The 12,836-nt window shown below is 51.0% G+C and overlaps 5 protein-coding genes across 5 annotated transcripts; 4 read left to right on the forward strand and 1 right to left on the reverse strand.

Moving 5' to 3' along the window:
• Positions 1–489: 489 nt before the first annotated feature.
• On the forward strand, positions 490–1,167 carry M437DRAFT_34526 (uncharacterized protein; the record flags this gene model as incomplete). The annotated part of the gene is made up of 1 exon (XM_041019277.1): positions 490–1,167. A coding segment is annotated over one exon (678 nt), but the record flags the coding sequence as incomplete, so codon positions are not given.
• A 1,516-nt stretch (positions 1,168–2,683) lies between these two features.
• M437DRAFT_52051 (uncharacterized protein) lies at positions 2,684–7,813 on the reverse strand (the record flags this gene model as incomplete). The annotated part of the gene is made up of 2 exons (XM_041022288.1): positions 2,684–6,933; positions 6,985–7,813. The coding sequence occupies 2 exons, from the start codon at positions 7,811–7,813 to the stop codon at positions 2,684–2,686; spliced, it is 5,079 nt and encodes a 1,692-aa protein (XP_040878519.1).
• A 518-nt stretch (positions 7,814–8,331) lies between these two features.
• Positions 8,332–8,943, forward strand: M437DRAFT_51885 (NADH:ubiquinone oxidoreductase 20.1kD subunit; the record flags this gene model as incomplete). Its single annotated transcript, XM_041022258.1, has 3 exons — positions 8,332–8,487; positions 8,547–8,858; positions 8,914–8,943. The coding sequence occupies 3 exons, from the start codon at positions 8,332–8,334 to the stop codon at positions 8,941–8,943; spliced, it is 498 nt and encodes a 165-aa protein (XP_040878520.1).
• A 491-nt stretch (positions 8,944–9,434) lies between these two features.
• M437DRAFT_67433 (uncharacterized protein) lies at positions 9,435–10,616 on the forward strand (the record flags this gene model as incomplete). The annotated part of the gene is made up of 1 exon (XM_041024934.1): positions 9,435–10,616. The coding sequence occupies one exon, from the start codon at positions 9,435–9,437 to the stop codon at positions 10,614–10,616; it is 1,182 nt and encodes a 393-aa protein (XP_040878521.1).
• Positions 10,617–11,832: 1,216 nt separating this feature from the next.
• M437DRAFT_67434 (uncharacterized protein) lies at positions 11,833–12,815 on the forward strand (the record flags this gene model as incomplete). Its single annotated transcript, XM_041024935.1, has 2 exons — positions 11,833–11,949; positions 12,003–12,815. The coding sequence occupies 2 exons, from the start codon at positions 11,833–11,835 to the stop codon at positions 12,813–12,815; spliced, it is 930 nt and encodes a 309-aa protein (XP_040878522.1).
• Positions 12,816–12,836: the final 21 nt, after the last annotated feature.

Here is a 12,836-nt window from a genome sequence, read left to right on the forward strand (position 1 = left end):
CTGGACTTGCTCTTGCAGCTCTTGCCTTTGGTGGTATGAGCTATGCTCAATCAACTACTGTTGTTGCAACTTCCGCTGTTGATATTGATGGACAAACTACAACCCTTGTCAGCAACATTGACCCTTCAGATATTGCTGCGCTTCCCGAGCCAGCAGTTCTCGGTCCCCCGGTTGGTGTTTATGAAGTCGTCACCTCAGCGACATATAACGCAGCTGCGGCAACCGCCTCAATCCTTGCCCTTGTTGTTGAAGCTACTGATGCTCAGACTGCTGTCATCGCTCCTGAGAGCACAGCTATTGCTGCTAGCAAGACACCCGTGCCTGTCTCATCCGAAGCGCCTGCAGCTCGCAAGCGCTCATATGTTGGCGGTCTGACGGGCAACTTGCAGCGTCGTGGCATGAGCTATCCTGTCGATACCTCGAACTACGTAAGTCGCGTTCTCGACAAGTTTAAGAATTATAGTGATGCTAATCAAGGCATAGCATGTCCCTTCTGGCTATACACCGGCATTTCTTAATCTCCAGGGTTCCACTCAGGCTAACGGATACTTGACTTATAAGACACTATCAACTTATGATCCTCAGCAATGTACTTCTGCTTGTGACAAGATCAGCTCGTGTCAATTCGCAAACATTTACTACGAGAGGGACCCCGACAGCAACAATAACCCTGTCGATGTAATCAAGTGCGCTCTTTACAGCATGCCTCAGACTAAATGCACTGCAACCAACACGGGACAATGGCGTGGCTCGTTCCACGTTATGGTCACTGGCAGCAATGGCTACAACAAGGCTGCTGCACCAAAAACCCCTGCTGGCTACTCCCTGGAGAGTCTTCCTGCCGCCGTCAACGCACCAGTCTATGACGACGTTGGTCAGTGGAGATTCATCCAGCCTGTTTACCTTAACTCTTACGACCCTGCCCTCTGTGCTGCTGCCTGTGACAAGCAGACTGCATGGGACAAGTCTCAAGCCACCGATGACTGCAACTACAAGACCTGTGTCTACGCGAACATGTACATCCTGTCGGAAGATGGAGTTCCAAAGACTGTTGTTTGTGCACTTTACACCGAAGGCGTTGATTCGAGCTATGCCACCAACTACGGCTACTCCACCGATACCGATTCTTTCCAGGTCTCCAACTCGATCGCTTTGACCAACACCACTGCTGTCAAGGCTGGTTACCCGCAGTTGTGCGCAGCTTCGTCGGGCGATATCTCTTACCTAAACTCGACTGGAGCTGAGTTCTGCACGAGCTACATCAGTTATGTGGCTCCGACTACGACTGTCAAGACTACCGTGACCCCTGGCGCCAGCACGGTCTTCGCCACTGTCACAGAGGAAGTCACCGTCACATCCGTCTACTCTACAGAAACTGTTTCGGTCACTGGATCCCCGGCAAACAAGAAGCGCCAAGCAAGCAACATCGTCACAACCACTGTTATGCTGCCTTTCATCACAGTCAGCGGCAACGAGACTCTGGTCGACTACATGACCAGCACCTTGACTGTTGATGCCGCTTCCACTTCAGGTGCCGTGATTATTCCCGCCTCGGTTGATCCTGCAGCAACTGCTGCTGCTCTTGCCAAGCGCAGCGCTGTCCCTACTCCTTCTTCTATTCTTCACTGGCCCTCTGGCAAGATCTCTTCTGCTTGCTCGCAAATTGCTACTGGCACTGTTATTAGCACGCAAACCATTACTGCATCTGGATCGGTTGTTACCGATGGTGCCACTGTTAGCGCAACCCAAGTTACCTCTATCGTCTCGACTGTAACCATCACTGTTGGCGGCGGCAGCTCGCCAAGCTCCGCCAGCGCATCATCCGCACCCAGCTCCACCGCCGTGCCCGGTTGCCCCAAGACTACCGGTGCACAAGGCCAACTTCTTCTCGGAGGCTACTCACTCGGCTGGCCAACCCCCATCACTTTCGGCTCTGACCCCCTGCTCTGGACCTCTCTCGGCGGCTTCGGCGACGAGTTCATCTACGACACAACCGGCGATTTCCTGTATCACGTCAACAGTGGCTACTGTCTTACTCTCGGTGCCGCCACAGCCAACAAGTCTCCCAGATACTTGAACAGCCCCTTCACGCTTGATGCTTGTTCATGTTCGAGCAGCACAAGTGTGACTCAGAGCTTCACCTTCAACAGCCTTAAGGTTAAAGGTTCCAAGGGCAAGAAGAATTGTCTTGCTATCAAGGGAGATTTGTCCGGAAAGAAGAGTTATTATCCCAAGCTTGTGGATACTCCGGATCTTGATCCTTTCTCTGCTGTTTATGCTGATACGAAGTTTGATGCTTGCATTACCTTTGAGGAAGGAGTTTGATTGGTTTGATGATTAGCTCGGGTGGCTCAATGGTCTCATGGTGTTGTGTTTTGTTTTATTGATTATGATGTGTTTATACCAAATGGTAACATACAGTACATTTACATCTCTGCACAATAAGGCTGTATATACATGATGATCGACATGTGATGTATTGATTGGTGTTCGATGCCAAAAAAGCTCTAAAGCTATGATATTTTCGAAAAATGATAGGTAAAAGTACAAATACAAGAAGGAGAAAGAAACTCCTCGCTCCTTCCATAGAAAAGAAAGAATGATGTATAGCAACAAGAAAAGGAGAGAGCCATCGCTATGCAAAACAAACATCAAAAATAAGCAAAAGACCAGATCTACTCCTCTACCGTACACGAGGTCGATGACTACGATCCCTTCCATTCTTATCCAATCTTCCACGCCTGCTCTTGTCAGGCGGGGGAACATACTTGACGTCTTTGAGTGCCCAGTCAAGGAAACCGAGCATATACGAATCGACATGACCGAATTCATCTTCTCTATCCCTAGTTTCGTCAACGTCCATCGCATCAGCAGGTTCAGCAGGTGTGGGCGGAACACTAGTCTTCGGTGTCCTCGAGTCTCTACTCTGGTTTCCTGTGGTATTGTTGCCGCCGGCGTCGAAGTCGAAATCGTCGGCTTGACCTTCCTTTTGCTGGGCATGAGCTGCAGCAACATCTTCTGCGTCTTCTACTGCCTCGAGGACTTTCTGAACGTTGTGTTCGCCGATATTGTTGCCAAAGACTCTTTCTACAGCGGCTCCTGCGAATTCGTCTCCTAGAGCTTCGTCATCGACAGTAGCGGCAGGAGCATTGAAGTAGTCAGTCGTGAATTCTCCCTCTTGGATGACGACTTCATCAAGAAGACGCTTCTGGTTGGACTTGCGCAGAATGTTGACTTCGATGGTGTGCTCAGAGACGAATTTGTAAATGTGGACGTCCCGGGTTTGTCCGATACGATGAGCACGATCTTGACATTGCTTGTCCATCTGCGGGTTCCAATCGAGATCATAGAAGATGACTGTATCAGCTCCAGTCAAATTCATACCTACACCTCCGGAGCGAGACGAGAGAATGAAAACGTCAATACGAGTGTCGCGATTGAAGCGCTCCATCATGTCTTGGCGTTGTTCAATCCTCGTGCTGCCGTCAAGACGAAGATAACGGTATCCGTGGATGTTCAAGAACTGTTCGAGGATGTCGAGGACCGAAGTCATTTGAGTGAAGATCAACGCACGGGAACCACGAGATTGCAGCTCACGGAGCAGGTCTGCGAGTCGTTGCAGCTTGCCGCAGTCGTATTGAAGAAGGCGTTTGTCAGGGAATGCAATGGACAAGCGCACCCGAGACTCATGGAAAGGGTCTGGCTCCGGTGATTGCGAGACTGACTGAACATTGTAGATGGTCTTGCGCGGAACCATGTATGGCAGGATGTCGGAAGCCACGGCATTGGGCGTAATGCATGCGAATTTGCGGATGAGAAGGTTCATCGCCTCGGACCGCTGCTCGACACTCTTGACCATGTTGTGAATCAAAGAAGAAGAGTCGAGATACCATTCGGAATGTAGAGCCTTGTCCCGAGGTGGTGATTGCCGCAGACGATCAGTCGTGTACGTTGTGCATCTCTCGACAAGGTCAGTGCCATATACAGGCGCAAATTCTGTGCGCTGCTCCGTCAAGAAAGCACATTGGCGCAAGCGGCCCAGCTTATCCATCGCAGTCTTGTGGTTCTGTTGGCCGATTACCGAATTGAAAGAGGAGTTGTCAAGAGAACTAGTGCCTAGTCTCTCAACTTCTCTGCGCACAATCTGATCCATAGCCCGACTAGCCCTGAGCTGCTTGCTGCGTCTGATGTTATATCTTGATCTTGACTCTCGGCTTGACAGATTGAGGCTCAAAAAATCTAGATCAAGTACTTCATGCGGGTCCTCATAGAGCATCTTCCTTCGCAGAAACAAGTCCTTGATCTCGAAATCTGCTGCAATTGATCGAGGTTGACGTGTGTAAGGCTTCTTCATGGCATATGAAGTGACGATAGGACGCTCCTCGAACAGGTCCGGATGGTTGCAAACTTTTCGTAACGACATCAATGCTTGTGACACACTGATCATGTTGCCAGACGTCAACTTTGCCTTGGTATCGGAAAGACCCATGAATGCATCGTAAAGTTGGCGTTGTCGCTTGGACAATCTGCAAATGACTGTATGCTCGTATTTGCCAGGAAGTTGTTTCTCGACTGAAGACTTGAGACGACGCAAGAGGTAAGGACGAAGCGAGTGATGCAGCTTGTTGACAATATCTTGAGCTTCGTTACCAAGCTTACTCTTGCCGTCGACGAAAATCTCATCGACAGGTCTGCGGAACCACTCTGTGAACTCTTCAAGATCGCCCATACCTTGACCATCTTGACCAGCAGTCAGGAAAGTAAGAAGTGACCACAACTCGATGATGCTGTTCTGAAGAGGCGTACCAGTCAACAAGAGACGTGCATGTGTCTTGAGTCTGATCATGGCTTGGTAACGCTGAGAGTTGAAGTTCTTGATGTTGTGCGCTTCATCCAGGATCATGTAATGCCATTCAGGAACTCTGATGGCCGGTAAGTCCTTCAAGATGAGTTGGTAAGAAGTGATGACGACGTTCCAGATATCAGGATTGCTCCAGCCTTTGCGCTTTTGCGCTCTTTCCTCCACAGAGCCATAGTATGACAGAACCTTGAAGCCAGGCAAGAACTTCTTGAACTCCATCTCCCAGTTGAGGATGACCGAAGTAGGTACAACAATCAGGTGAGGGCCCCAAATGTGGTGTTCCTCTGCGAGATGAGCCAAGAGAGCAATAGTCTGAATCGTCTTGCCAAGACCCATCTCATCGGCGAGGATACCATTGGTCTGGTTGGCATATAGTTTCGCAAGCCAGTCGAGACCTTCGTGCTGGTACTCTCTTAGCGTACCTCTAAGTAGAGAAGGAATTTTGACTTTAGAGGACTTTCCAGGCTGTGGCGTTTCGGTAGCCTCGGACATCCTGTCAGCTTCATCAAGATCAACGCTGGTGGTCGATTCAGCCTCAGTTGGCTCAATAGTGGTGTCGTCTTTGGGTGACGTTTGACTGCTTCTGTCCTCTGCGTGCGAATCTGCCGACAGCATGTTGTGATGGGGACTGAGAGAATGGTTGCGAAGTTTCTGAGGCGCGACATTCTCGGTGTCCATGTCCACTGACAATCTTTGTGGGTGTTCTTGTCGTGCAGAAGCAGTTGGATCCTCCTCAGATACGGGTTTGGCGCTTTCGGCGGAAGGCTCTTGAATGCTGTTTTCGAGAGGCGTCGCAACAGCCGAGCTCTCGTCAACTTCCATAACTTCTGGCGCATCCAGGTAGCGTTCTTCGTTGTCTTCAGCGTCTGCTTCGTCAGAATGGATACCATTCGTCTGCTTGGGCTCGCCTGGTTCAGCAGGATCTTTAATGACTTCATCGCGGTCTTTTTCGAGTATTTCGTTCTGCTGCTGGGACATCTCCTCAGCTTCTTCAGATGCTTCAACACCTGCAGTGGTCTGACTCTCTTTGACGAGAGCTTTGCGACCACCAAAGAATCCAAGCAGACCACCATCATCTTCGCTTTCACTCTCTTCCTCCTCTTCGTCATCCTCATCATCTTCTTCCTCATCGCTCATATCTTCGTCACTCATGTTGGTGGACTCGTCGCTGTCGTCCAGAAGGGCATCATCCACCTCGTCAAGCTGAATTTTGGAATAGTCTCGCTCCTCTTGAACGTGCTCATCATTATCTTCCTCGTCATCGCTTCCAGCTTCGTCATCGTCTTCGTCCGGATCGGTTTTCGTTGTGGCTGCCGCGATCGTATCTTGTTCTTCATCAATGTCCATGTCGCTAGCATCGTCCTCGGATTGCTCTTGCGGTAGATCTGGTATGTTGCTGTACTTGCGGCGTAGAGCTTCTGGAGACAGATTTACATCGTCGTCTTCCTCTTCCTCGGCGTCACTGTCTTCAGACTCGGATGAGGTCATGCGGTGATCTTCATCGAGATCTTCATTTGATGCATCTGATCCTTCTTCATCAGCGGAAGCACCTTCGCTGAGACTCATGTCGTCTTCATCGTCATCTCCGTCTACAGACAGACCAGAATCCAGTAATGCGCGACGTTTATCCAGCAGAGTTGTCGACTTCTCAAGCATACTCTGCATTTTGAGTTCTCGTTCAATCCTTTGCTCTTCCTCGTAACGCAATGCTCTCCGGCGATCAATTTCAGCACCGACAAGCTCCCACTTCCGTTGGACGTCCTTGACAGTCTGGCGATAGATGAGTTTATACCACTCGTTCTCCTGCTTCTCCTTCTCTTCTTCGGTCTGAGGCTGTCGCTCTTTCCATTTGGCTAAACAAGCGTATGCAACTCTTTTAGCACTATCCATATGTGCACGCTTCTCCTTTTCCATCAGAGATTTGAAGAATGCACCATGCGACCACAGATGGTCCCAGTGGTTGTATTGTTGCACAGGCTCTTTCTGATCATCCGGCAAGTATACCGAACTTTTCTCTTCGCTCAAAGGACCACCTGGCTGAGCAGCCTCCAGGATTCTCAGACGTGCCAAAGCTTCCTTCTCAGCTCGCTCCTCGGGTGCCTGCTCAATTCTTTCCGGCGCACGGCGCTCGAGCCCTTGATACCTGTCATCTTCCTTGCTTTCGTAAGCAGTATCCTTGCTCTTCTGGTCGTAATGGGCGATGATATCGTCGAAAGACTGGAAGCGTGGTGGGTTGATGACGTGACTTGGATGACGAGGTAAAAAGGAGAACTGTGGTCGCTTGAGTTTGAGCTTAATACGCGGTGTCGTGTCGGCTTGGTCGGACGGAGCAGGAGGTTGCGAATCAGCCGGAGGTTGAGCCTCAGCTTTGGCTGGACGGCCAGCTTTGCGCTTTGCTTGTGGAGATTGTGATGGAGGGGCAGGCTCTTCTTTCTTGACAACTTCAGGCGATGCTTCGAGGTTTTTGATTCTGGCAGAGACGCGCGATGGACGTGGCGGAGTCTTCTCGCGTTTGGGGACAGGGGTTTCCTTTTGCTTGGGCTGACTTGTCTGTTGCACAGTTTGAGCATTCTTCAGGGCCGAACCTTTGCTCGCCGGTGTCTTCGCAACAGACTTCTTAGACTTAGGCGTAGCCTTCTCGAAGACAGGAGGAGCCGGGGCATTGACACGGCCTGACCTTCTCTTTCCATTGTCCAAGATTGTGGTGGGACCTTCTGCAGCGAATGATTTCCATGGCGGCGAGACAGGCTTCGAAGCAGATCGAGATCTTGAGGCAGACTGGAGGTCGGCGAGCTTGCGCTTCTTGGAGTTGGCGGCCGGTGGTGTTGAAGGTCGATCAGACGCGTCGAATTCAATCTCGTCTTCGGAGCTTAGAGGGGAGTCGGAGTCGAAGAGGGTCTTGTGGTCGGCAGAGGCAAGTTCGGTGTTGTCGGTTGGCTGTGCATCGGGCATAGGAGTGTCATCGGGGTTGTGGTTGTTGTCGACGGGCGTGTCGTCGTGGTCCTCAATCTTTTGATGATTGTCGGGCGGAGGCGGACTGGGGCTTTCGTGGCTGTCACGGGCGCCCTCGTGTCGCAAGACCCCCTCTAACGACATCAAGGCCAATCGAGCCTCCTCTAAAAATTGGAGCGCTGGAAGCTCAGAGTCCACAGATGATCATGCCGTTTTCCAAATTTCAATATCGGCCGTGGTTGAGGTGATATGGCCAAATGACGTGTCGGGGCGCGGATTGTAGATGTGTCGAGCAAAACGCGTTTCTCGTAACAAATCATGGAGAGATGGAACTTGCCGACCTCCTCCCGCTCTTCCGCTCCGCGCTAGCCAGCCAAGACTCGCGAACAAGCTGATGACCGCAGCGCATACCGATTCGACGAGACGGTGCTTGGTGATTGAAGATTGCTAGAATCACACATCACAATGTACGCCCGTCCCTGACCCTCCTTCCCGACCGCCCATTGACGACCTTCCAGATGCTTTCCCGCAGACTCGCCGCGGCACGCCCGCTCTCCAGCGCCGTACGAGCCTCCGCTCCCCGTACTACCCTCACACAACTGCGTTTCGCTTCCGAGAACAATGCCAACAGAGAGAACTTTGTTGGCGAGATGTCCGTCGAGGACCCCGGCATGGTGTGTTATGAGAGGCTTCCAACGCCCTCCAAGGACTCGCATTGACAATGGCCAAACAGAACGGTGGATACGTGAACCCTCCAGCAATCAAGCGCGCCTTCCGCGACCCTTACGGCGACTGGTGGGACAAGCAAGAGCGTCGCAACTTCGGCGAGCCCGTTCACGAGGATAACGACACTCTTGGTATCTTCTCGACCGAACCTTACACCCACTTCAAGCCCGGCCACGGTGCCGTCCTCCTCGGTACCTTTATCGCATCCGTCTTCGTCCTGATGGGTGTTGTGCGTCAATACTACCCCGACAAGCCCGCCGTTCCTAGAACCTTCCCCGGTGGTCTCGACAGGGAACTTGGCGGCGCCGGCGCTGTCCCCGTGAGTCAAGGTCTGTATGCGTCCCAGGCAGAAGTGCTGATTCTTGAATATATAGGCCCGTACCGACGAGAAGGAGCCTTTCTAAATAAACATTTGTCCATACCCAATTCAACGTCTTTTCTTTGTCATCGTCCTAATCTTCAAAAACAGCGTTCGTGAAATGTATTGATACAGTTGAGCTTTAGATTCAGTAGTGTCGATGCGGTGAAGGATGCTCTTGCTAGCAGAGATTGGCATGCAGACAGGCTGAAAGGTGGAGGAAGAAGTGCAGTCAAGTAGAACCTGGTGAGTGGCAGCTCGTGGCTGATTAAAAACCAATCCATATCTCATAGCAGCTGAACACATTCATGGTTCGCCTGCTGGCACGTCAAGCTTCCCGCCGTTACTCGAAAGCGCTCACTCATTTAAGGACTGCGCAGCTCCTCACCTGAAAGCAGCTTCCTGTTCCGTCACACCTTCCACGACTCCACAACATCGCACCTTCCTGTCGTCGCCATTCTGACGCGACTCACTTCCAGCGCAATTGCGTTTTGACTTTTGTGCTCGCGCTTGCATTCTTCACATTCGCTTAGCACCATGGACAGACACACCCGCGAGATGATCTTGCGCCTTCAGAAGGAAGATCTGACTGTTCTGGCAGCTCTCTGGAATGCGTCTGATGAGGACAGCTCTGAGTACAACGCCACTGTGCGCGTCTATCGCCGCCAGTTGAGCCTAATGGATCATTACCTCTCGGACTCGCGCCAGGTCAAAACAACTGAAGATGCTGCAGGAGACACCAGTGATGAGGCGGGAGCTTACTCTCGCCAGAGTACTGATGGCAATGTACCCATCCTGACTGAGTTTGGAGATGTGCATCGAGCTGGGAACGTTTATGCGCACCGCGGTGAAACCTCTCTATTCACACCCACTGCTTCACCTCCACCAATCGTCAATGCGACAACCGCAGGCTCATTCGTTGAAGATCCAGAGCATCTTGTCGTCCGCCTTCCTCAACCCGTACCGACATCGAGAGAGCAATGTGACAGGCTTCTTCACGGAAGGTCCCAACAGTTTCGACCTGCTCGCTCTCTCGCCCAGTCCGAAGACGTCTTAAACAACGATATTTCTGATGCATACTTTCAGAAGAAGGTAAACCGAATGGTGGTTATTCTGCCGGGCCGATCTGTTAGCGTGCTTTGCAAGGCTTTGCAGATCTGTCACGGTAGGCTCGATGATGCTGTCGATTACATCTTCCGTCAGGAAGAAGACAAAAACAGTAGGGATGTTATCGACCTCAGCAGTTCCGGCGCGGCGTCGCCAGCTTTGCAGTCCACCGAACGTTCCACAAGTGCTAAAACAATTCTTGAGCGCTCTGTGGACCACCTCACACCTCTCGGCGACCCGCTCCTTGAAACACAAGCCAGTGCGATCGCTAAGAAGAAACCTAAACCCGAGTCTGGTTTGGTTGCTCAACAAGACACAACGGGGAAGATGCCAGAAATTCTTGTTCGGTTGTCTGGAACATTGTCAAGCCCGATTCCGCGCGCCAGAAACGGTGGACTTGACCATGCCCACTGCGCTGTTCCACCCAAACATGAGTCGTTCAAATCTGCCTCAAGATGCGATACTACATCTCAGCATTCTAGGAATTCGACGACTACAGCACCCAACACGTACCTTGATATGATGAGGCCCAACATCGGCCAATATTGTCACCCACTGAATGGCCATGGTCACCCTCACCAGCTGGGTGGCTGCTCTCCGCAGCCTCCTTAGGATACATCTGCCGCTCCCTCTCTTGACATACACGCCCTGAACCTTATGAGTCCTGCTTTACAGAAGCAGGTGCTCGGTGAGGCTCTCTACCCCAAGGTTCGTGAGCAGCAACTCAAGTTTGTCGGCCTACATCCCAACATCCGTATGCAACAGCTAGAGCTCGTCGGAAAGATCACCGGCATGCTCCTCGGACTGCACAGCACTCATGTCCTCCACTTGATCGATGATGACGTTGCTCTTTGTAGCAAGGTTAGTGAGGCCATGTGTGTTCTGGACCGCTATCTTGTCGAGCACGGCGGAGTCTTGACTTGAACGTATCTCAACATCCAGTCTTACCTTTGAGGAAACCACCACTTTCTCATATTCATCAAACTCTAGCTGGAGCATGCCTCGCCATGAGAAATTGTGCAGGCAGCATGTTGATATGAACAGTTGTGGATTACGCTTCCTGCGTTCTTGGCTCTTCTTCGATGCTGTCTGTATGACACACTTGCTCGGAGGTCAAGAATATCAAGGTGCAGGTTCAGCCGAGGCTCTCTCTTCTGCAAGCTCGGCGTGAGAAGACAGCCTCTTCGACGAAGCCGTTTAATTTGTGGTAGCAAAAGACCTTCTGATTCTAAGGACCGTTGAAGATGTACTTAGAGCATGTTGAATGAAGGAAAGATGATCGGAGGACGCAGCTCGCTTGTTGAAAATACTTCGCTTTCGTACCTTGCTAAAATAAAAATAAAAAAATAAAAAAAAAAAGTCCCTTTCTTACATTAGAATACACGTACAGTGACCCTTTCTCTACCAAACTTGACCATTGCCACATTGTTGAGTGCTGGTGCACATTTCAAAATTGGCGGGTCAAGGGCTGTGATCGAAGATTTCTTGCTAGTTCGATATTTTGATAGGTGCAACTTTCTCTTGAAGCTCGAGTAAATGATTTCGCGACCTCCATGCTCGCTGGCTTTGCATCCACCCAAATACTTTCTCATCTCAATCGCTCCTGTCTCTGAGGCTTACTCTTCACGCTTGCAGAGCCATCTCAACCTTTCCTCTTCTCTCTCCTTCACTTCCATCAAATCATCTGCACACTGCCCGCCTTTTACTCATCCACAAAGTCATCAACAATCATCACAATGGATGATGATGAAACGCGCAGGCTGATTTTGCGCCTACAGATGGGGGACCTCGCATCGATCTGGGGCCTCATCAACAGCATCCGCCGATGATGGCACTGAACTTGACGCCGACGTGTCTCTACGCCTCTATCGACACGAACTGCGCACTGGCGATCAGCAGATCGATGACAGAATATCTGCTCGAGCTGCTGCTGAAGATGAACTCCGTCAGAGAAATGCCATGAGAGCTGACCGTGAGGAAGCACGTCGCCTGTTTTAGGAACTCAATCCAGATGAACCACTACCTGCGTTGTCAGAAGTCGATCGAATTCTTGCCACTGATCACTCGGATTCTTCCAACGCTCCTGTCAAGGATGAGACTTCATCAGCACTTGGACCACTACAATATTCTAAACAACCTGACTCACGGGCTTCGTTTTCACTATTCCCTGGCCACACTACCGCCTCAACACCTGGTGTGAAGCGTTCAGCAAACCATCTTGACACGATGGCGGAGCCACCTTCAAAGAGACAGGCCACGGAAATCGCGGTTTCAACTGCAAGTCAAGTCAACTCTCAGATACCAGCTCAAGCTTCTACTCTAGGCACCTTGATATTCGGAAGCCTCAAACGACCTGCGGAAGCTGATGGAATTACTCCTCCGCCTCCGAAGAGACAAGAAACCTCGTCCAAGACTTCCACTTCCGTCTTCACACCATCTCACAACCCTACTCAAGAAACAACCACGCCTCTTGTGCCTGATCCTATTGACTCTCCTCGGATTGAGGACCCTATCGCTACCATGTTTGGTCGATCTTCACCTGCGCTTACGGATATGCCACATCTTAGCCGCGGCTTAAGTGTGAGGCGTGACTCTGGTTCCAGATCCCTTTATCCTCCTAGATCCAACAGAAACTCCGACCGGACATCAGGTACTGGTACTGCAGAAACTCCGACTTCGCAGACAATTCCTGCATCCAGACAGCCTGTCACGCCAGGACAACAATTTGTCAAAACAAACTTGAGCAAGATATCAAGGATCTTGAGGCACTTGCCGAGAAGGAAGGCTGGAAGAAGTGTTCAAAGTGTTTGATGATTGTCGAACACCACACTG

Source organism: Aureobasidium melanogenum, assembly GCF_000721775.1.
Source record: "Aureobasidium melanogenum CBS 110374 unplaced genomic scaffold scaffold_15, whole genome shotgun sequence".
Taxonomy (NCBI): domain Eukaryota; kingdom Fungi; phylum Ascomycota; class Dothideomycetes; order Dothideales; family Saccotheciaceae; genus Aureobasidium; species Aureobasidium melanogenum.